Here is a 25,252-nt window from a genome sequence, read left to right as displayed (position 1 = left end):
TGAATGCACTACAAAGACAATTAATTTGAAGTTCAAACTCATAAACTTTATTTTTTAACTTAGAATTTCATGGCTGCAACACATGCCAAAGTAGTTGGGAAAGGGCATGTTCACCACTGTGTTACATCACCTTTTCTTTTAACAACACTCAATAAACGTTCGGGAACTGAGGAAACTAATTGTTGAAGCTTTGAAAGTGGAATTATTTCCCATTCTTGTTTTATGTAGAGCTTCAGTCGTTCAAAAGTCCGGGGTCTCCGCTTTCGTATTTTACGCTTCATAATGCGCCAAACATTTTCAATGGGAGACAGGTCTGGACTGCAGGCGGGCCAGGAAAGTACCCGCACTCTTTTTTTTTACGAAGCCACGCCGTTGTAACTTTGTCTTGCTGAAATAAGCAGGGGTGTCCATGAAAAAGACGGCGTTTAGATGGCAGCATATGTTTTTCCAAAACCTGTTTGTACCTTTCAGCATTATTGGTGCCTTCACAGATGTGTAAGTTACCCATGCCTTGGGCCCTAATGCACCCCCATACCATCACAGATGCTGGCTTTTCAACTTTGCGTCGATAACAGTCTGGATGGTTTGCTTCCCCTTTGGTCCGGATGACACGATATCGAATATTTCCAAAAATCAATTTGAAATGTGGACTAGTCAGACCACAGAACACTTTTCCACTTTGCATCAGTCCATCTTAGATGATCTCGGGCCCAGAGAAGCCGGCGGCGTTTCTGGATGTTGTTGATAAATGGGCTTTCGCTTTGCATAGTAGAGCTTTAACTTGCACTTACAGATGTAGCAACAAACTGTATTTAGTGACAGTGGTTTTTTGAAGTGTTCCTGAACCCATGTGGTGATAGCCTTTAGAGATTGATGTTGGTTTTTGATACAGTGTCATCTGAGGGATCGAAGGTCACAGTCATTCAATGTTGGTTTCCGGCCATGCCGTTTACGTGGAGTGATTTCTCCAGATTCTCTGAAATTTTTGATGATATTATGGACCGTAGATGTTGAAATCACTAAATTTCTTACAATTGCACTTTTAGAATTGTTGTTCTTAATAAACTTTGACTTTTTGCTCACGCAGTTGTGGACAAAGGGGTGTACCTCGCCCCATCTTGTGAAAGACTGAGCATTTTTTGGGAAGCTGTTTTTATACCCAATCATGACACCCACCTGTTCCCAATTAGCCTGCACACCTGTGGGATGTTACCAATAAGTGTTTGATGAGCATTCCTCGACTTAATCAGTATTTATTGCCACCTTTCTCAACTTCCTTGTCACGTGTTGCTGGCATGAAATTCTAAAGTTAATGATTATTTGCACACACAAAAAATGTTTATCAGTTTGAACCTCAAATATGTTGTCTTTGTAGCATATTCAACTGAATATGGGTTGAAAATGATTTGCAAATCAATGTATTCCGTTTATATTTACATCTAACACAATTTCCCCAACTCATATGGGCCGTAGTTTGGGGCCCCTCTTCTACAGTATTGTGTGTGTTGATGCCGTATCATAATAGGGAATGTGAGCTGGGTTTAGATCGTTGTGAGACGGGTAAATTTTTCCCTACTGTGTGGTTTCAATATTAATCTGCTGTCTTTTGTAAATGTGTTGTTTTTGTGCATGATCTTCGAAGGACAAAATAACAAAACTACCAAGTCCGTGATAACTTTGGTTTAATTGTACGACACGTTCTTACATTTTTATACATTTTCTTTCAACAGTACAAATACCATATAGCTGAGATTAATGACATCCGGTACAATAAGAGCCGTGACATTCTCCTTTTAAAGGCACGCTAACTGACAGAATTTGAACTTGGATCACTTTATTCCATTATGAACAAGCAATTTGGAGAATAACATAGCCTGTGAATCAATAAAAGGCATATAAATAAAGAAAGTGTGCATTTCTGAACATAATAATAATAATAATAATAAAATATATCTTTCAGTTGACTTATAAGTTAATGCTACATTGCCACTGAGTGAATGAGTTAATTCAGCTTGTCAGCGAGGGTTGAGCCACTTTGGAGCACTTGATCTATCCTCTGCAGCTTGATCCGAGTCCTGAACCTCTCCCGAGCCTACGTCTCCATCTGGGAAAGAGAATGAATAACCTTTTTTAAAGTCCAAATTGCTAGTTAACAAATATCAATGCTTTTAAAAAAAAAATGTTTACCTGCTTGAGGCTCCGTCTTGAGCTTGCCGGCAAGTTTGGCAAAGAATCGGAGGGTGAGACAAGCGCCTGTCTCCCTGTCACACAGGCCCCCTTTGCAGCTGCATGTCTTGCGGCACTCCACACCATAAGTCCCAAAATGGCAATCTGTCGGCAGAGACGTGGGCAGTTGTATACACAAAGACAATAATAGTCCTTTTTTAGTAATATAGTGTTTATTGTTTGATGGTAGTTTGCAGTGGTGTACTATACTGTTTCTAATAGTTTGTCGTGCCGTGCCCCCCGTGTAAAATACAACCACAATAATACATATATTATTAAATAGATAGAGTGCTAGTCTTATTTTTTTCTTTTTTTTAATATTAGAATTAAACATTGAAGACACTAATAATACAATCTAGAACATGTGGTTGTAATTTGTGTTTTGGTGTGTTATATATATAATGACTGATAACCAACAAAAAAATAAAATACAATACTATATAAAAAATATTTTATTGTGGAAAACTAAAACAAAATATATAATATATATATAAAATATATGTTTTTTAAAAAGTAATATATTATTTATAATAATTTTTTACATCCATCCATCCATTTCCTACCGCTTGTTCCTGTTGTAGCCTATCTCAGCTGCAGGAGGCAGGGTGCTTATAGACATAGACTTAGACAAACTTTATTGATCCACACAGTACCTCAGTTACAAAGGATGGAAAGTGTAAGATGGAAAGGATAAACCCATTATTTTAAAATAATATTTAATTACATAAAAATGGTCCGATCATATTTTACTGGAAAATACCCCTAACTATGTATAGCATTTTATTTTTATTTTTGGTTGCATAGTTTGCAACTACACTGCATACATACTGATATACTGAGATATAATTTGGATTTTTGTAGAATTAAGATATATAATATAAAACATATATTAATTCATAATATAGTTAATTAATAATACAAGTACTAATATGTTTTACAAGCTTGCAATGTTCTTGTATTGTTTTATTCATATGTTATCATTTATTAATTGTTACACACCAAACTACAAACTATACCAGTGGTTCTCAACCTTTTTTCAGTGATGTAACCCCTGTGAACATTTTTTTTAATTCAAGTACCCCCAAATCGGAGCAAAGCATTTTTGGTTGAAAAAAAGAGATAAAGAAGTAAAATACAGCACTATGTCATCAGTTTCTGATTTATTAAATTGTATAACAGTGCAAAAATATTGCTCATTTGTAGTGGTCTTTCTTGAAGTATTTGGAAAAAAAGATTGAAAAAAATAACTAAAAACTTGTTGAACAATAAACAAGTGATTCAATCATAAATAAAGATTTCTAAACATAGAATTAATCATCAACTTAAAGTGCTCTTTTTGGGGATTGTAATAGAGGTCCATCTGGATTCATGAACTTCATTCTAAACATTTCTTCACAAAAAAATAAATCTTTAACATCAATATTTATGGAACATGTCCACAAAAAATCTAGCGGTCAACACTGAATATTTTATAGTTGCATTTCTTTTCACAGTTTATGAACTTACATTCATATTTTGTGAAATATTATTCAATAAATATATTTATAAAGGATTTTTAAATGGTTGCTATTTTTAGAATATTTTTCAAAAATCTCACATACCCCTTGGAATACCTTCAAGTACCCCCAGGGGTACGTGTACCCCCATTTGAGAACCACTGAACTATACAACCACAATAGCATATTATCAATATATTATTTGGTACCAGTTTAGTGTGGAGAACACATATTCACCATTAATTAGTTGAAAATATGTAACATATTGGCTCTTAATCAGTCATTATTAAGTACTTAATAATCCCTAAATAACCTCAAAATTATTGCTTATTAGTAATTTATGTTCCACTAGCGTCCAAATAACTCTAAATTAAGTATTTTTTACTTGAATAAGCAACCAATTAATGATGAATATGTTCCCCATACCAAAGTGTTAGCTATTATATATATATATATATATATATATATATATATATATATATATATATATATATATATAAATCGCAGGGCCAAATCAGATAGACAGACAACAGTCACACTCACATTCACACACTAGGGCCAATTAAGTGTTGCCAATCAACTTATCCCCAGGTGCATGTCTTATTTGTGTATATATTGTTTGACTTTAATATTACTATATAGTAGGGCTGTGAATCTTTGGGTGTCCCACGATTCAATTCTATATCGATTCTTGGGGTCACGATTCGATGATATAACCGATTTTTTTCGTTTCGATTCCATTCTCGATTCAAAAACGATATTTTTCCGATTCAAAACGATTCTGTATTCATTCAATACATAGGATTTCAGCAGGATCTACCCCAGTCTGCTGACATGCAAGCACAGTAGTAGATTTAAAAAAAAAAAAAGCTTTTATAATTGTAAAGGACAATGTTTTATCAACTGATTGCAATAATGTAAATTTGTTTTGACTATTAAATGAACCAAAAATATGACTTAATTTATCTTTGTGAAAACATTGGACATAGTGTGTTGTCAAGCTTATGAGATACGATGCAAGTGTAAGCCACTGTGACACCATTGTTCTTTTTTTTTATTTTTATAAATGTCTAATGATAATGTAAATGAGGGATTTTTAATCACTGCTATGCTGAAATTATAACTAATATTGATACTGTTGTTGATAATATTAATTTTTGTTTCACTACTTTTGGTTTGTTCTGTGTCGTGTTTGTGTCTCCTCTCAATTGCTCTGTTTATTGCAGTTCTGAGTGTTGCTGGGTCAGGTTTGGTTTTGGAATTGGATTGCATTGTTATGGTATTGCTGTGTAGTGGTTTGTTGGATTTTTCAAAAATCCCCCCCCCAAAAATTTGTTTTTTTAAAAATGAGAATCGATTCTGAATCGCTCAACGTATTCGATTCGATTCATATTTGAATCGATTTTCCCCCACACCCCTACTATATACATGTGTTAATGAAGACATGTAGAGTATTTGGTATGGTATGAAGGCACAACTTACAAAGTCTCCAATGGCCATAAGGCTTTTGCATACTTGTCATATTTGATTTAATATATATTGATTTATGATCATTTTATGTTACAGTTAAACGAGGTAGCTGTTAGTTAAGACTGATGTCCATTTCTGGATGTAGGTGCAGTAAAAATGGCAAGGAATATAAGTTAATAAACGTCATGATGCAATAATAGGATTTAAAAATGGCTATCCTTTGGTGCAAGAGTGCTATATATCCCTCCATGTCACCTACAACCTGCTGTAAACCCACGCACCTTTGCACACGCCGTATTCATCCCCATAGTCGTCCTCGTCCTTGTAGAACTCGCAGAAGAGACCCGGGCCGCACTTGACGCCGTGCATGCCGGACACAGTCCGGTAACAGTGCTCCCCGCGGCCGGCCGCGCACACCTGGCAACAGCCGCAGTCGTCCAGCACCGTGCGCGCGCAGCCGTGCGTGGGCCCACACAGCTCCACGTTGCACCTGTCGGGGCAGTTGACGGCGTACTTGGCGCTGGATGCCCACGACTCGGCGCAGTGGAGCAGCAGCGAGGACACGATCACGGTCTGCAGCAGGAGAGACATGGCGTGGGGGGGAGATGGATGGAGGCTGCGGGCGACGAGGAGCACCTCAGGAGGGGGACGCGAGTGGAAGTGAGCCTCATCAGCCTGAGAGCTTTTCACGGCTTTCAACAACTTTGTTTTGCACGTTTCCTCATTCCGGTGTTGACGTCCCTTTATTTAGAGATCCGGCGTGGAAGTGGGATTAGCTGTGAGCCGCCATCCAGGAACTGAATCCCTGTGACCTCATCACGCTACAAGTGGTCTTTGCTTTTTTTTTTTTTTGTGGGACCCACGCAGCAAACACGTCATCGTGTGACATGGCTACCTTGGAATAACATCTCACAGCCGCCAGAGGGTGCTGTTTTCTCTTATCTTCTTCCTATAGATCAGGGGTCGGGAACATTTTTGGCTGAGAGCCATACATCCATCCATCCATTTTCTACCGCTTATTCCCTTTTGGGGTCACGGGGGGCGCTGGCGCCTATCTCAGCTACAATCGGGCGGAAGGCGGGGTACACCCTGGACAAGTCGCCACCTCATCACGGGGCCAACACAGATAGACAGACAACATTCACACTCACATTCACACACTAGGGCCAATTTAGTGTTGCCAATCAACCTATCCCCAGGTGCATGTCTTTGGAAGTGGGAGGAAGCCAAATATTTTAAAAAAGTATTTCCGTGAGAGCCATATATTATATTTTTAAGACTGAATACAACTAAATGCGTGCATTTTTAAGTAAGACCAGCATTTTTAGAGTATAATAAGTCTCTTATTCTTTTTAATAACCTTGTTATTCTGAAGCTTACCAATAATAAATAAAATACTTCTTACCATTATTGCGACTTCTTGAACAGGTGCGGTAGAAACCGGATGGATGGATTAAAACGCATGAGAATGTTTTATATTTTTGAACGTTATTTTTGACACAGTGATTACCAGCGGAATCATTCATTACATACCGTGTTAAGCAATGTCAGCTAAGATTTATCTGAGAGCCAGATGTAGTCATCAAAAGAGCCACATCTGGCTCTAGAGCCATAGGTTCCCTACCCCTGCTATAGATCAGTGGTTCTTAACCTTGTTGGAGGTACCGAACCCCGCCAGTTTCAAATGCGCATTCACCAAACCCTTCTTCAGTGAAAAATATTATCATATATATTTTTTTCAAATTCAAGACAGTTATGTTTTTTTTTTTTTTTTTTACTGGTGCACAAAATGAACCGAGCATGAACATCACCTTTTTCCAAGAACAAAAACCAACACAGTGCATGAACTCACGACAAATAAGTCAGGTTCAAACACCGAACTATCTATTACACAAGACAAGAAAAGGAATCAAGCAGAGACAGAGCTGAATTTTACTCATGAGGAGAGACGTATTGGGCTGTGCACTCAGTTAGTTTCCCCTTACGCCAGGGGTCGGGAACCTTTTTGGCTGAGAGAGCCATGAAATCCAAATATTTTAAAATGTATTTCCGTGAGAGCCATATAATATTTTTTTAACAATGAAAACAAAAAGTGTGAATTTTTAAGTAACACCAACATGTTTTGAGTATAATAAGTCTTGTATTATTTTAAAAAAACATTGTTATTCTGAAGCTAACCAATAATAAATAAAATACTTCTTACCATTAATGCGACTTCTTGAACAGATTCGGTCGAAAATGGATGGATGGATTAAAATGCAGGGCAATGTTTTATATTTTGAATGTTATTTTTTTAACTCTGATTACCAGTGGAAATATTAATTTCTTATCGTGTTAAGCAATGTTAGTTAAGAATAATCTGAGAGCCAGATGCATCAATCCAAAGAGCCACATCTGGCTCTAGAGCCATAGGTTCCCTACCCCTGCCTTACGCTCTAAGGCAGTGGTTCTCAAATGGGGGTACGCGTACCCCTGGGGGTACTTGAAGGTATGCCAAGGGGTACGTGAGATTTTTTTTTTTTAAATATTCTAAAAATAGAAACAATTCAAAAATCCTTTATAAATATATTTATTGAATAATACTTCAACAAAATATGAATGTAAGTTCACAAACTGTGAAAATAAATGCAACAATGCAATATTCAGTGTTGACAGCTAGATTTTTTTGTTGACATGTTCCCTAAATATTGATGTCAAAGATTTCTTTTTTTGTGAGGAAATGTTTAGAATGAAGTTCCTGAATCCAGATGGATCTCTATTGCAATCCCCAAAGAGGGCACTTTAAGTTGATGATTACTTATATGTGTAGATATATTTATAATTAAATCACTTGTTTATTTTTCAACAAGTTTTTTGTTATTTTTATGTTTTTTTTCCAAATCGTTCAAGAAAGATTGCTTCAAACGAGCAATATTTTGCACTGTTATACAATTTATTAAATCAGAAACTGATGACATAGTGCTGTATTTTACTTCTTTATCTCTTTTTTTCAACCAAAAAAGCTTTGCTCTGATTAGGGGGTACTTGAATTACAAAAATGTTCACAAGGGGTACATCACTAAAAAAAGGTTGATAACCACTGCTCTAAGGTACAGTCCCACGTGCTCCTCTATTTATTCGGGACGTCCCTAGTTAACATCATTGATGCTGATTCTGAAGGGAGGGGTAATGCAAGCAGCCCCAGTAGACACAATACGTGATCATTCAGAATTCCAATGTGCTGATACTCGTGATTTCGCCCTGTTTCTGTTCTGTCTGCGTTGAGGTACTCGATGTCCGTCCTTGGCTGTCAGCAGGCAGGGTCTGGAAACAACCTGCTGACACGAAACAACCTCGCAAATCAAGATTACAAGTTGTGCCTTTGCACAGATGGAAAAGTACAGCTTCAGCACAATTGATCATAACAATAACAACGGCTTTTAAGCATAAAAGTTGTGTGATAACTTATACATAATTATTCTAACATTTACACACCTGCAAATCAGATGGAAAATTTGAGGGAACATTGTTTGGGGTATCCATAACTCGGCGATAGAGAGAAGTTTTTACTTACACGATAAGTCGGGTGTGTCTTGACCTTCGCCGAACCCCTGAGACCGACTCACCGAACCCTTAGGGTTCGATCGAACCCAGGTTAAGAACCACTGCTATAGACTAAAACACCAGTTATTATGGACACTATATCATCAATCCATCCATTTTCAACCGCTTGTCCCTGTATGGACATTACTAACACTAAATGACAGTTACAAGCAGGAATTGGGTCATCTGCTGATTGGTGCAAACACAGCTGCTTAGACCAGGGGTGTCCAAAATGCTGTGTCTTTGGCATAACGTTAAAGTGCATCTGGCAGTGGAGACTCCTCTAAGGGGACTTGGGGCCCTAGGAGGTTAACCCCTTTACCCTAGGACGCCCTTGGCAAAGGCCTGGTACCTGACTGCCCCCTAGCCAGGGATACGGTGAAGACCTCAACGACGGAGCAGGCGGAAGACGGTAGATTTAAGAACTACCACAACGGCTGCGATGGCGAAAGAAGGCTGCAGCAGAAAAGGGTCCCCAGTCATCTTGGACTCCATGCCACTGGACCCTGACCCCATTCTGTCAGGGATGGTGTGGTGACTTTCTGTGCACCAGTCTCCCCATGTTAACTAAGTCACGCACAGGCATCCCCCATAAAGGGATACATCCCTACCAGGAGGATCGTCATACTCGTTCAAGTGACCGCCGAAGATGTCCAAAATGCGGCCCGTAGCTAATTTTTTAATGGCCCCACGGGACAATCGTTAGCATTCTAATATTAGCATGCTAATTTTTTGGCTAATTTTGCAGGTATACATGTCGACGTCAAATATATTTGGATTTGACGAATAATACCTAGTAGCATGTTAATGTCAGCGTGCTAACTATTTTTTAAGCTAATTTTGTAGGCATACATGTCAGCATGAAATATATTTTTACTTGAGGAATGATACCTGTTAGCATGCTAATGTTAGTTAGACTGAGCATACGTCCTCTTTTCCCTGGACATGTCCACTTTTGCGGGGCTGTCCGGGCGGGGTTTCTTAAATGCCTCAAATGTCTGGGGTTGAGTCAGAGTTGCATGTATTTTCAATGTACGTACAGGGTTTAGAAGGGGTTAAACACAAAACAATTTGGGAAGGTGTGCACACGCAGCAACAGTCTTGAGGGAGGGGCAGAGACAGTGAGAGCGAGGTAGTGGATTGATTGTCGATCAAGGCATACTTGGTCAACAACCATACAGTTCACACTGAGGGTGGCCGTATAAACAACTTTAACACTGTTACAAACACTGTGAACCCACACCAAACAATAATGACAAAAACATTTCGGAAGAACATGTGCACCGTAACACTACATAAACACAACAGAACAAATACCCAGAACCTAAGTCTTCCGGGACGCAACAATATATACACCCGCTACCCTCTACCCCTCCACCTCAACCCCGATTACGTCACATCAAACATTCCACTTTGAAAAATACTTTTGGTGGAAGATTTTGCATATTTTGTGTGTTTGCCATAAAAAAAACATAGTTTTGTTTGACAAAAAAAGGGTGGAAAACAAACAAGCAAAAAAACAACATAAAAAAAACTAATACATTTGGAAATGAGGAATAGATCTGAAGTTGATTTAGACTCCAGAGATTTAAGCGTTGAATATAAAATGTATGTATGCCCCGGCACAACCATTATCATCATTTCATGACCCAAGCAAAACACTTCTTTCACTTTTACACTGACATAAATACAACTACATCTTATTAAATAAAAACATAGAAAAAACTACCAGTAGCGGTAAAGTTTAGATCCATGAAGGAAAGAAGAAAGTGAATGAATGTTTATAACCTAACCTAATAAATTTACATATGTATACAAATGTCTCTTCCTTTTTTATTATTTATTTTAATGAATCAAGTAACGTTTATGACAACCTTTTTCCAAAACACAATATATAATGTGAGATATAACAGGACAATGCATGCGTTCCTGGAGAATTGTAGCAAGGTACACGGCAAAAGTAGCCTGCTACATAAAAGCTACATTTAACGGCATTTATATCTATGGGCCACATGTAAAATATCAATGTTGATTTAACTAACAGTGTACAAATGGACTGTAACGACTATCTCTCATTTAGCTGGGGACACCCTACAACTACCTCTAGGAGTCCCCGCATTACACTGCATGTATTTATTTAGTTTGCCTTTTCGTCGGCCCAGCTCTTTAATATTGTTTTTTTCTACCTGCGGTAATATATATTTACAATCGTAAATCATAATAATACGCAATTACTAAGGTTCCTATTACCCAATGAGGATGATATTATAATCTGACGTAAAGTAAAACTTGATAATTATATTTAAAGGTTATATGATTATTTAAATTCATTTTATGGGAACTTCATATTAAATTTTCTGTCTTGTTTTTTTATGGGAACTTTATATTAAATTTTCTGTCTTGTTTTGTAAGAAAAAAAAAATCAAAATTAAATAAAAATGTTCAGGGGTTTATCTGGATATGTTGTAGATATGTTAATCCCATTTTTAGAAAGTGAAAAACCTATTTAAGATTTTTACATGGGTAAAAGGCTGGTTTAAACCATCATGCAGTAATTTGCATTCAGCTGCATGCATAAGCTGCATGCATATCAAGTGTGTGTACAGGGCGGCAATGTTGGGTTTAGGGTGGGACACGGTGCCCTTCAGGACGCTTGTGTATGGAGGCCCCGAATTTGGTGCAATGCCCCTGATTGAGGGTAATATTTGGAATCCTTAATGTAGTTTAGGATATTGTTTTCTGTGTACTAATAAATCGTCATATTCTTCAGTATATGTTCATAAGATGCTGGTTAGCTTGTTTTTAATAAGTTTTGTACTTATATTGTGCCGCTATAGAACTTTGTGTTATACATGCCGTATATCAGTGATTCTCAAACTGTGGTAAGCGGGCTCTATCTAGTAGTATACCAAAGAATCACTTAATTAAATAGGGTTTAGGGTGGGACAAGGGGCCCTTCAGGATGCCTGTGTATGGAGGCCCAGAATTTGGTGCAACGCCCCGGATTGAGGGTAATCCTTACAACCATTCTTAATAAGGTAGTTTAGGATTGTGTTTTCTGTGTAATAATTAATAGTCATATTCTTAAGTACATGCTCATAAGATGCTAGTTAGCCTGTTTTTATATGTTTTGTACTTATATTGTGCCGCTATAGAACTTTGTGTTATACATGCCGTATATCAGTGATTCTCAAACTGTGGTAAGCGGGCTCTATCTAGTAGTATACCAAAGAATCACTTAATTAAATAGGGTTTAGGGTGGGACAAGGGGCCCTTCAGGATGCCTGTGTATGGAGGCCCAGAATTTGGTGCAACGCCCCGGATTGAGGGTAATCCTTACAACCATTCTTAATAAGGTAGTTTAGGATTGTGTTTTCTGTGTAATAATTAATAGTCATACACATAAGTACACGCTCATAAGATGCTAGTTAGCCTGTTTTTATATGTTTTGTACTTATATTGTGCCGTTATAGAACTTTGTGTTATACATGCCGTATATCAGTCATTCTCAAACTGTGGTAAGCGGGCTGTATCTAGTAGTATACCAAAGAATCACTTAATTAAATAGGGTTTAGGGTGGGACAAGGGGCCCTTCAGGATGCCTGTGTATGGAGGCACAGAATATGGTGCAGCGCCCCTGATTGAGGGTAATCCTTACAACCATTCTTAATAAGGTAGTTTAGGATTGTGTTTTCTGTGTAATAATTAATAGTCATATTCTTAAGTACATGCTCATAAGATGCTAGTTAGCTCGTTTTTATAAGTTTTGTACTCATATTGTGCCGCTATAGAACTTTGTGTTATACATGCCGTATATCAGTGATTCTCAAACCGTGGTAAGCGGGCTCTATCTAGTAGTATACCAAATAATCACTTAATTAAATAGGGTTTAGGGTGGGACACGAGGCCCTTCAGGATGCCTGTGTATGGAGGCCCAGAATTTGGTGCAACGCCCCGGATTGAGGGTAATCCTTACAACCATTCTTAATAAGGTAGTTTAGGATTGTGTTTTCTGTGTAATAATTAATAGTCATATTCTTAAGTACATGCTCATAAGATGCTAGTTAGCTCGTTTTTATAAGTTTTGTACTCACATTGTGCCGCTATAGAACTTTGTGTTATACATGCCGTATATCAGTGATTCTCAAACCGTGGTAAGCGGGCTCTATCTAGTAGTATACCAAATAATCACTTAATTAAATAGGGTTTAGGGTGGGACACGAGGCCCTTCAGGATGCCTGTGTATGGAGGCCCAGAATTTGGTGCAACGCCCCGGATTGAGGGTAATCCTTACAACCATTCTTAATAAGGTAGTTTAGGATTGTGTTTTCTGTGTAATAATTAATAGTCATATTCTTAAGTACATGCTCATAAGATGCTAGTTAGCCTGTTTTTATATGTTTTGTACTTATATTGTGCCGTTATAGAACTTTGTGTTATACATGCCGTATATCAGTGATTCTCAAACTGTGGTAAGCGGGCTCTATCTAGTAGTATACCAAAGAATCACTTAATTAAATAGGGTTTAGGGTGGGACAAGGGGCCCTTCAGGATGCCTGTGTATGGAGGCCCAGAATTTGGTGCAACGCCCCGGATTGAGGGTAATCCTTACAACCATTCTTAATAAGGTAGTTTAGGATTGTGTTTTCTGTGTAATAATTAATAGTCATATACATAAGTACACGCTCATAAGATGCTAGTTAGCCTGTTTTTATATGTTTTGTACTTATATTGTGCCGTTATAGAACTTTCTGTTATACATGCCGTATATCAGTGATTCTCAAACTGTGGTAAGCGGGCTCTATCTAGTAGTATACCAAAGAATCACTTAATTAAATAGGGTTTAGGGTGGGACAAGGGGCCCTTCAGGATGCCTGTGTATGGAGGCACAGAATATGGTGCAACGCCCCTGATTGAGGGTAATCCTTACAACCATTCTTAATAAGGTAGTTTAGGATTGTGTTTTCTGTGTAATAATTAATAGTCATATTCTTAAGTACATGCTCATAAGATGCTAGTTAGCTCGTTTTTATAAGTTTTGTACTCATATTGTGCCGCTATAGAACTTTGTGTTATATATGCCGTATATCAGTGATTCTCATCAAACTGTGGAACGCGGGCTCTATCTAGTGCAAGGTCGTCAAACGTACAGCCTGAGGGCCGAATCAAGCCAGCAAACAGGTTTTATCTGGCCTGCGGGATGAGTTTGCTAAGTATAAAAATTACCTGACATTTTTGAATAAAAGAAACAGCTGTCCTAAATATGTCCACTGGATGCAATAGCAATTATTTGTATCTTTGTAAATGATTCCACATATGTACAAAATAAACCACATGATGTTAGTACATCAGTTAAGGAAAATGATCAAACTACATAAATAACATCCTGTAATTTTATTTTAATATATATTTTTTATCTTGATAGATTGAAAAGTAACACCAATGAGTTGACTGATGAACATTATCACATAATTTATTCAGAAAATATAAATAACGACAAATAAATATAGAATACTATCAACCGCAACATGTAAGTGTAAAAAAAAAACCTCAACAACATTATAATTTGTACAATTTCAGAATGAGCTTGTTCAATTTTTAAACAAAGAAAACCATCTAAGGTTTCTTTATTTTTAAGTTATCGTGCCATGATTTTACCGGTCTGGCCAAATTGGGAGTAGATTTTTCTCAGTGTGGCCCCCGGTCTAAAATTTGTTTGACACCCCTGATCTAGTGGTACACCAAATAATCACTTAATTAAATATTCAAACAGTGTTACAGGGAAACTATTGAACCGATATTTATGCTCCGGAAAAAGGCAATTAGAATTATACATTATGCCCCATAATGTGCTGATACCAATGATCTGACCACAATGAGTAATTTTCTTAAACTACATAATATAATCCCAATACAGTAGCCTTCAAGTTATGTTTATGGCCTCACAAAAGGTTCTACCTGCAAATATACAGTCTGTTTCACTCAGAGATGGTCCACATGAACTCAGTGGTATCCTGAAATTCAAACATAACATGACAAATTCCACATTCAAGGCTCAAATGTTATCTACAGCGGGGGTGAAAATGTGGGACAATGTGAGCGGATACATTCTACTAGCCTAAAAGTCTTCTAGCCTAAGAGTGTTCAACCTTGTGGTAAAACATGTGTTGTTGGAAAACTATCAAAAACATGACTAGTTGTTTGGACGATCTCAACTGTGGGACACAGGTGCAAAAGAACTCACTGTGGAATAAGGGACATAACACACCAGACCAGGCTTCAGAAGATGAAAGATACCGAGGCAAAATCTCACGGTTTGACAAAGAAAACAGCAACTTGTCATTATCATCCATTATCATGTTATACTTTTTCTGAAATGTTCATGTATCCATCAAATATGCTGTCGAAACTTGGACTATATAACCAACATATATAACCAGCATGTACATTGATTGTAAATTAGGGGTGGAACATGGATAAGCATTATTGCTTTTTTCCAGTATCCCTTTTTTTTGGGTGCCGTTGGATGTCTGTCAAATTACAAAGAGAGATGAAGTGTTGCCATATACAGTATGTCTGTTTGCCGGAGTAAATAAATACATTAATTAATTAATTCATTCAAACTGTGTAATGTCACATTGGCCAACATATAAAATATACTTGTTAAATAAAACCTCTGCCTTGTTTTAATGAATATGTAGGCCTACCTATCAATAAGTAGGCCCACACCATACCGCCCAATAAGAGGCTGTATAGCTCGGGTGGTGGAGTGGCCGTGCCAGCAACTTGAGGGTACCAGGTTCGATCCCCGCTTCCGCCATCCAAGTCACTACCGTTGTGTCCTTGGGCAAGACACTTTACCCACCGGCTCCCAGTGCCACCCACACTGGTTTAAATGTAAAAATTAGATATTGGGTTTCACTATGTGAAGCGCTTTGAGTCACTAGAGAAAAATCGCTATATAAATATAATTCACTTCACTTCACCTGCTCCTAGTGCCACCCACATTGGTTTAAATGTAACTTAGATATTGGGTTTCACTATGTAAAAGCGCTTTGAGTCACTAGCGCAGGGGTAGGGAACCTATGGCTCTCGAGCCAGATGTGCCTCTTTTGATGACTGCATCTGGCTCTCAGATAAATCTTACCTGTCATTGCCTAACACGATAAGTAATGAATAATTCCGCTGCTAATCACAGTGTTAAAAATAACGTTCAAATTATAAAACATTCTCATGCATTTTAATCCAACAATCCGTTTTCTATTGCAACTGGCCAAGATGTCGCATTAATGGTAAGAAGTATTATATTTATTATTGGTTAACTTTAGAATAACAGTGTTATTAAAAAGAATAAGACACTTATTATACTCTAAAAATATTGGTCTTACTTAAAAATGCACGCATTTACCGTATTTTCCGCACTATAAGGCGCACCTAAAAAGCTACAATTTTCTCAAAAGCTGACAGTGCGCCTTATAATCCGGTGCGCCTTATATATGGACCAATATTGAGCCACAACAGGTCTCACAACTACGGTAAGCAGCCGCCGATTTCATTTTCCCCCCGTAGGAGAAGAAGCGCGCGGTGCATACTGGGATATATGACTGCGCCAGGCCGTGCCGTTTCATTTCCATTTGTGTGTTTATGTAAAAACCCCAAACTGGCTCCTATTGAGAAACATGATTTTAGGAAAGCAGGAATTGTCACTGAACTGCTAGACAACAGCAGCGACACTGACTCCATTAACGACGTCTCAAAATAGTGCAAAGCAATAACAATATATCAATAACTCAACGTTGCTCAAATGTTAAAGTCACACAACACAACACACAAAATAAACATGAAAAGCTCACTTTATTAAGTTATTCCTCATCCACAAATCCCCCGAATTCTTCGTCAGTGTCCGAATTAAACATGCCACAAGAGGTCCTGCAACTACGGTAAGCAGCCGTCTACCATATTTTCCCTCGTAGAAGAAGCGCGCGGTGCATGCTGGGATATATATTATGACTGCGGGAGGCAGTTTCTGTGTGTTTATGTAAAAACCCCAAAATGGCTCCTATTAAGAGACACGCTTACGACGCTTACGAGTTTAAACTGAAGGCGATCAGGCACACAGTAGAACACGGGAATAGAGCAGCAGCGAGAGAATTTAACATTAACAGCAGCGACACTGACTCGTTTAATGAGGACTTCTACAAGACGGAGCCGGGCATGTTGGATGCCGTATTCGCCCAACTGTTTGATTCGAACACTGAAGAAGAAGCATTTGATGGATTTGTGGATGAGGAATAACTTAATAAAGTGAGCTTTACATGTTATTTTTGTGTGTTGTGTTGTGTGACATTATCTTTTGAGCAATGTTGAGTTATTGATGTATTATTGCTTTGCACTATTTCGAGTGTTACTATATTGTGATTGCACTAACGTTTGATTTACCGTAACAGTATCAGACTGTTTTTTACGTGTTTATTGAATCGGGGAAAATAATAAAACAGCTGTTTATTCGTTTTGGGATTGAATGGAGTTGTCAGAACGCTGGTTTGTAATCTATTAATAAAGTTTGACTGACCTATCTGACAGTTTTGTTGACATTCCCTTTAGCACAGCTCCATCTAAAGCAGTGGTTCTTAACCTGAATTCGATCGAACCAAAGGGGTTCGGTGAGTCGGCCTCAGAGGTTCAGCGGAGGCCAAAACACCCGACTCATCGTGTAAATAAAAACTTCTCCCTATCGGCGTATTACGGATACGGCAACAGCAGAAGTCACACTGATTTGCAGGTGTGTAATTTGTTGTGAGTTCATGCACTGTGTTGGTTTTGTTGTTTGAACAAGGTGACGTTCATGTACAGTTCATTTTGTGCACCAGTAAAAAAAACATGGTAACACTTTAGTATGGGGAACATATTCACCATAGTTGTTTATTAACGTGCAAATTAGTAACATATTGGCTCTTAACTACTCATTAAGTACTTATTAATGTCTTATTCTCGGCATGGCCTTATTATAATCCTAAACCTAACCAAATAACTTTAAATTAAGTCTTTGTTGCTTAGAACATGTTCCCCTAGTGTCCAAATAACTCTTAAATTAAGTCTCTGTTACTTAGAATATGTTCCCCATACGAAAGTGTTACCCAAAACATTAAGTTGTATATATAACTGTCTTGAATTTGAAAAAATTTAACTATTTTTCACTAAAGAAGGGTTTGGTGAATGTGCATATGATACTGGTAGGGTTCGGTACCTCCAACAAGTTTAAGAACCACTGATCTAAAGGATGCATAACGTAACCCCATCCTAGGCCGTCCTTATATATCAGGGGTCGGCAACTTGCGGCTCCGGAGCCGTATGCGGCTCTTTGGCAACTCTGATGCAGCTCAGCTGCATAATAGCTGACCCCCCAGACTGTTAAGGGAGAATTCCGGATTTCGGTGCATGTCCCAGACATCACCCAGGGTCAACGTTCTCCGATTTTCATTCGGACCACAACATTGAGGGCGTGCCGTGATGACTTTACTTTTAACGTCCTTTACAACATGTCATCGAGCCTGCCTTTCACGCAATGCTATCTGCATGCCGACCAGACGCATGTTTGCCAGTCCAGCAACATATTGTCTGTGGCTCCTGCAGATACGCGTACATGACTGCAAGGGATACTGGGTGATACAGATTACACTGAAGGTTGTTCTATAAACAACTTTAACACTCTTACTAATATGCACCACACTGTGAACGCACACCAAACAAAAATGACAAACACATTTCGGGAGAACATCCTCACAGTAACACAACATAAACGCAACACAACAAATACCCAGCATCCTTTGCATCCATGACTCTTGGCTATATTATACACGCTCCCCCAACCCCGCCCACCTCAACTGACGCACGGAGGGGGTGGGGGGGGACGCGGGATTTGGTGCTAGCAGGGTGTATAATATAGTAAGGAATAGTCATGGATGCAAAGGATTCTGGGTATTTGCTGTGTTGCGTTTATGTTGTGTTACTGTGAGGATGTTCTCCCGAAATGTGTTTGTCATTCATGTTTGGTGTGGGTTTCACAGTGTGGTGCATATTAGTAAGAGTGTTAAAGTTGTTTATATCACAACCTTCAGTGTAACCTGTATCACCCAGTATGCCTTGCAGTCGTGTACGTGTATCTGCGGAAGCCATATACAACATGTTGCTGAACTGGCAAGCAGTTTGTACATGTTGTAGAAGACGTCTAAGGCATTTGCTTCATAACATGCCCTTATCATTATTATCTGGGTGACTACCAACAGACATTCGCGAGAATGGTTGCTGCTCCCATTGTCTTCTTTATTTTGTGAAACGGGTCTAAATGGCTCTTTGAGTGGTAAAGGTTGCCGACCCCTGTTATATATGAACAAAGTTTTAAAATAGGCCATTCATTGAAGGTGCGCCTTATAAACCGGTGCGCCTTATAGTGCGGAAAATACGGTAGTTGTATTCAGTGTTAAAAATATTATTTGGCTCTCACAGAAATACATTTTGAAATATATGGCTTTCAGGGCTCTCTCAGCCAAAAAGGTTGCAGACTCCTGCACTAGAGAAAAGCACTATATATTTTGCACTGTTATACAATTTAATAAATCACAAACTGAGGACCTAGTGCTGTATTTTACTTCTTTATCTCTTGTTTTCAACCAAAAATGCTTTGCTCTGATTAGGGGCTCCTTGAATTAAAAAAATGTTCACAGGAGGTATATCACTGAAAAAAGGTTGAGAACCACTGATCTAAAGGATGCATAACGTAACCCGAGCCTCTAGCATCTATTGTATGTGCCTTATAATGCGGTGCACCTTATATATGAACCAAGTTTTAAAATAGGCCATTCATTGAAGGTGCACCTTATAATCCGGTGCGCCTTATAGTGCGGAAAATACGGTAGTTGTATTCAGTGTTAAAAAATATTATATGGCTCTCACAGAAATACATTTTGAAATATTTGGCTTTCATGGCTCGCTTAGCCAAAAAGGTTCTCGACTCCTGCACTGGAGAAAAGCACTATATAAATATAATTCACTTAACTCACTAACTTAACACTTTGCTGTTGTATTTTAAATTTGGTCATTATGGTACTTGAGGCTTCACGGTGGCAGAGGGGTTTGTGCAGTGGTGTCAAACATACGGCCTGCGGCCCAGATCAGGCCCGCAAACAGGTTTTATCCGGCCCGCTGGAAGAGTTTGCCAAGTACAACAATGAGCCAAACATTTTTAATGAATCAAACCACTGTTCTAAATGTGTCCACTAGATGTTGCAATGGCAATTCTTCGCATCTTTGCAGATGAGCTACAAATATAGAATATTGAAAATGAACACACTACATAAAAAACATCCTGTTATTTGATTTTGATATTATTTTTTTATATTTGTAGATTGAAAATTAACACCAATGAGTTGACTGATGAACATGATCACATAAAGTTAAAGTACCAATGATTGTCACACACACACACACACACACACACACACACACACACACACACACACACACACACACACACACGAGGTGTGGTGAAATTTGTCCTCTGCATTTGACCCATACCTTTGTTCCCCCCTTGGGAGGTGAGGGGAGCAGTGGGCAGCAGCAGTGCCGCGCCCGGGAATCATTTTTCGTGATTTAAACCCCAATTCCAACCCTTGATGCTGAGTGCCAAGCAGGGAGGTAATGGGTCCCATTTTATTAATTCCGATCATATGAAAAAACACAAATAAAGGTAGAATACTATTAACCACAACATGTAAGTGTAAAAAAAAACATTATCATTTGTACATTTTCAGAATGTGCACTCTTGTTCTGTTTTTAAACAAAGAAAACAATCTGATGTTTGTCTATATTTTCAAGTTATCGTGCTGTAATTTTCTCCGGCCCACTTGGGAGTAAATTTTTCTCCATGTGGTCCCCGATCTAAAATGAGTTTGACACCCCTAGGTTAGTGTGTCTGCCTCACAATACAAAGGGCCTGAGTAGTCAGGGTTCTATCCCGAGCTCGGGATCTTTCTGTGTGGAGTTTGCATGTTCTCCCCGTGAATGTGGGTTCACTCCGGGTACTCCGGCTTCCTCCCACTTCCAAAGACATGCACCTGGGGATAGGTTGATTGGCAACACTAAATTGGCCCTAGTGTGTGAATGTGAGTGTGAATGTTGTCTGTCTATCTGTGTTGGCCCTGCGATGAGGTGGCGACTTGTCCAGGGTGTACCCCGCCTTCCGCCTGATTGTAGCTGAGATAGGCACATGCGCCCCCCGCTACCCCAAAGGGAATAAGCGGTAGAAAATGGATGGATGGTGGTACTTGCAGAGCCAAATATTTTCTGAGGTGGTACTTGGTGGAAAAAAGTTTGAGAACCACTGTCCTATACAATGTATTTTTCTCGTTACAAGCATTTTGCAATTCCTTTGTCATCTGTTTTTGATTTAAACAGCTATGACAACATTATGACTATTTTCCACAATTTAAAAGAGAGCCAAACACTAGTATGACATACCAACAGGATGATGATGACAATGACGAGGCTTATTGATGATAATGGTGATAAGGAGGAGGAGGCGTTCGACACAAGATGGCGGTAAGTTATAGTCTTCCGACGCCGACTGCCTTTATCTGATAGACCGCAGAAGAAGAGGAGGAGCAGGGAGGAGAAGCCGGCCGGGGACGTGATATTTTTGTCTGAGTGAGACTTCATTTTAACGGGACAGGTACCGCCGGTGCTAGCGAACATGACCTAACAGACAAGCCAGCTGCGGCTTGTTTTGTTCCAGATATCGTCACAGGCTGACGGGACGTTACCGAGCAGCGACGCTTGTTTCGCTGCCAGCTGTCACGCAGCCACGACGGAGCCGTGAAGGGGGGCTCGCCCGGAGCCGAGGGGTGCGCCGCAGTGCAGGGAGGCAGCCCTACCCCGCGTTAGCTCACTGGTCACGGCCACCGAGCGGACACACAGCCGAGCTTGAGCGGCCTGCGGGAGTCACCGGACTGCGGGTACCCAGTCCCCCCTTGTGTCGCCGAGGTGAGTAGCTGCCATGTCACCGTCCTCCAATATGTTAGGTGCTGCTAATGCATCGGCTAATGCAGGGGTCACCAACCTTTTTGAAACCAAGAGCTACTTCTTGGCTACTGATTAATGCAAAGGGCTACCAGTTTGATACACACTTAAATACATTGCCAGAAATAGCCAATATGCTCAATTTACCTTTAATAAATACATCTATTTATAAAAAAAAATTGTATTTCTGTCTGTCATTCTGTCGTACATTTTTTTTCCCTTTTAGAGAATAAATGATGAAAAAAACGTTTTTAAAAGAGGAGAAAACACGAAAAAAATTTAAATCAAATTTTAAAACATAGTTCATCTTCGATCTCAATTCCTTGAAATTCAAAATTCAACCAAAAAGAAAAAGAGAAAAACTAGCTAATTCGAATCTTTAAAAAAAAAAATAATAATAATTTATGGAACATCATTAGTAATTTTTCCTGATTAAGATTAATTTTAAAATTTTGATGACATGTTTTAAATAGATTAAAATCCAATCTGCATTTTGTTAGAATATATAACAAATTGGACCAAGCTATATTTCTAGCAGACGAATCCTTATTTCTTCTAGATTTTCCAGAACAAAATTTTTCAAAGAAAGTCAAAAGACTTTGAAATAAGATTTAAATTTATTCTACAGATTTTCTAGATTTTCCAGAATAATTTTTGGGAATTTTAATCATAAGTTTGAAGAAATATTTCACAAATATTCTCCGTCGAAAAAACAGAAGCTAAAATTAAAAATTAAATTAAAATATATTTATTGTTCTTTACAATGAAAAAAATAAATTTACTTGAACATTGATTTAAATTGTCAGGAAAGAAGAGGAAGGAATTTAAAAGGTAAAAAGGTATATGTGTTTAAAAATCCTAAAATAATTTTTAAGGTTCTTTTCTCTAAAATTGTCTTCCTGACAGTTATAAGAAGCAAATTAAAAAAAAAAAAAAAATTATTTAAACAAGTGAGGACCAAGTCTTTAAAATATTTTCTTGGATTTTCAAATTCTATTTGAGTTTGGTCTCTCTTAGAATTAAAAATGTCGAGCAAAGCGAGACCACTTGCTAGTAAACAAATACAATTTAAAAAATAGAGGCAGCTCACTGGTAAGTGCTGCTATTTGAGCTATTTTTAGAACAGGCCAGCGGGCGACTCATCTGGTCTTTTCGGGCTACCTGGTGCCCGCGGGCACCGCGTTGATGACCCCTGGGCTAATGTCATTAGCTTGGATTTTCAGTGCAGCATATCAGTCTTAACAACAAGCCAATGGTTTCAAAAAAACCTCCGCGGCTCCATTTTTAATAGAGTTGTCCTGGCAACTGAGCACCCCACCGCGCCCTTGTCCCAACAAGAACCGCCCTCTGATGGTGGAGCAGTACAGGTGCCCACCCATCCATCCATTTCCTACCGCTTATTCCCTTTGGGGTTGCGGTGGGGGGGCGCTTTTTCCTATCTCAGTTGTAATCAGGCGGAAGGTGGTGTACACCCTGGACAAGTCGCTATCTCATCGCAGGGCCAACACAGATAGACAGACAACATTCACAATCACATTCAGAAACTACAGGTGTGTTAGCAATACATAACTAGATGAAGCAATTCCTGAAGGAATTGCGTGTGAATGCTGAAGGTGAACTTAAATCCTGGGATTTGCCTTAGAATTGTTGAAGTAGAGCAGTGGTTCTCAAATGGGGGTATGCATACCCGTGGGGGTACGTAAGATTTTTTTTTTAAATATTCTAAAAATAGCAACAATTGTAATATCCTTTATAAATATATTTATTGAATAATACTTCAGCAAAATATGAATGTAAGTTCATAAACTGTGAAAAAAATACAACAATGAAATATTCAGTGTTGACAGCCAGATTTTTTGTGGACATGTTCCATAAATATTGATGTTAAAGATGTATTTATTTGAGAAAAAAAGTTTCTAATTAAGTTCATTAATCCAGATGGATCTCAATTACAATCCCCAAAGAGGGCACTTTAAGTTGATGATTACTTCTATGTGTAGAAATCTTTATTTATAATTGAATCACTTGTTTATTTTCAACAAGATTTTAGTTATTTTTATCTTTTTTTCCAAATAGTTCTAGAAAGACCACTACAAATGAGTAATATTTTGCACTCTTATACAATTTAATGAATCAGAAACTGATGACATAGTGCTGTATTTTACTTCTTTATCTCATTTTTTTCAACCAAAAAAGCTTTGCTCTGATTAGGGGGTACTTGAATTAAAAAAATGTTCACAGGGGGTACATCACTGAAAAAAGGTTGGGAACCACTGAAGTAGAGCACACAATTCCTAACCTGACTCTTGCCAGATCCTTGTTGTTCGCTGAGCTCCGCACAAGGATCTGGGATCGAGGGCATTGTAAACTCCTTCAAGATAGCAAAAAATAATGAACCAATCAGTATCACCAGGTGGGATTTCATAGATGTGACGTAGCGCCGATGCCATACTTGCCAACCCTCCCGGATTTTCCGGGAGACTCACGAAATTCAGCGCCTCTCCCGAATACCTCCCGTTGTGACGCCAAATTTGTGCCCAGCGAAATAAGTGCTCAGGGGGGTGTGCGCATGCGCAGTCCAGTGCGCAGTGACCAGCCGGGCAGTTTTTTGGCAGGGCGGCGTCATTGACAAACCAACGTGTGTGTGTAGCGAGAGAGAGACCATCCTAGTAGTGATTTAGCGAGACTCTGAAGATTTGTTTGTTTGTGTGGACTGACAATTGTCATAGAAGAGGACGACTGTGTCAGCAGCAGTGTCAGTGGGAGTGAATCCAAATCCAAGTTTAACTAATGTGTATACCTCGTATGCACTCTCACTGAGGCCACACGGGCAATTTTTTGGCAAGCCGTCCCATACACACTATACAATGGGGTGGGCATATATTTCGCACTTAAGGCGCTAAATATATGCCCCGACACGCTTGGGCACATATTTCGCAGCGAGCACTTATTTCGCTTGACACCGGGACAAATTTTCTAACGAAAATCTCCCGAACTTCAGGCAGATCTGGAGGCCACGCCCCCTCCAGCTCCATGCGGACCTGAGTGTGGACAGCCTGTTTTCACGTCCGCTTTCCCACAATATAAACAGCGTGCCTGCCCAATGACGTTATAACTGTAGAATGATCGAGGGCGAGTTCTTGGTTTCTTATGTGGGTATATTGTTTGGCAGTTTCATTAACGTCCTCCCAGCGCAGTAACAACACACAACAACAGCAGTCCCGTTTTCGTCTACCGTAAAGCAGTTTGTCTGCAGTAAACAGCAATGTTGTGACACTCTTAAAAAGGACAATACTGCCACCTACTGTACATGCATATGGTTAGAAAAATAGTGACAGAGAATAGAACAAGGATGGACAATTCAACCCTTAACTCAACAATGAGTATTTGAGTGTTATGTTTGT

General features: G+C 38.8%; 2 protein-coding genes across 7 annotated transcripts in view; one reads left to right on the top strand and one right to left on the bottom strand.

Moving 5' to 3' along the window:
* Positions 1–1,665: 1,665 nt before the first annotated feature.
* esm1 (endothelial cell-specific molecule 1) lies at positions 1,666–6,024 on the bottom strand. Its single transcript, XM_061876544.1, has 3 exons — positions 5,474–6,024; positions 2,188–2,331; positions 1,666–2,104 (listed from the first exon to the last, which is right to left on the bottom strand). Exons 1-3 carry the CDS (start codon positions 5,781–5,783, stop codon positions 2,016–2,018), a joined length of 543 nt encoding a protein of 180 aa, XP_061732528.1. The 5' UTR covers positions 5,784–6,024; the 3' UTR covers positions 1,666–2,015.
* A 15,334-nt stretch (positions 6,025–21,358) lies between these two features.
* LOC133536205 (probable E3 ubiquitin-protein ligase HERC1) overlaps positions 21,359–25,252 on the top strand; it is a 114,079-nt gene continuing 110,185 nt past the window's right edge. For all 6 annotated transcript variants that reach the window (XM_061876540.1, XM_061876539.1, XM_061876538.1 and 3 more), the window contains exon 1: positions 21,359–21,812. The gene's annotated coding sequence lies outside the window, so the exon portion shown is untranslated. The remainder of the gene's footprint in view (positions 21,813–25,252) is intronic.

The sequence above is a fragment of the Nerophis ophidion genome, linkage group LG17, assembly GCF_033978795.1.
Source record: "Nerophis ophidion isolate RoL-2023_Sa linkage group LG17, RoL_Noph_v1.0, whole genome shotgun sequence".
Classification (NCBI taxonomy): domain Eukaryota; kingdom Metazoa; phylum Chordata; class Actinopteri; order Syngnathiformes; family Syngnathidae; genus Nerophis; species Nerophis ophidion.
The sequence above is the reverse complement of the archived record's forward strand: the minus strand, read 5'-3'. Positions and strand labels throughout refer to the sequence as shown.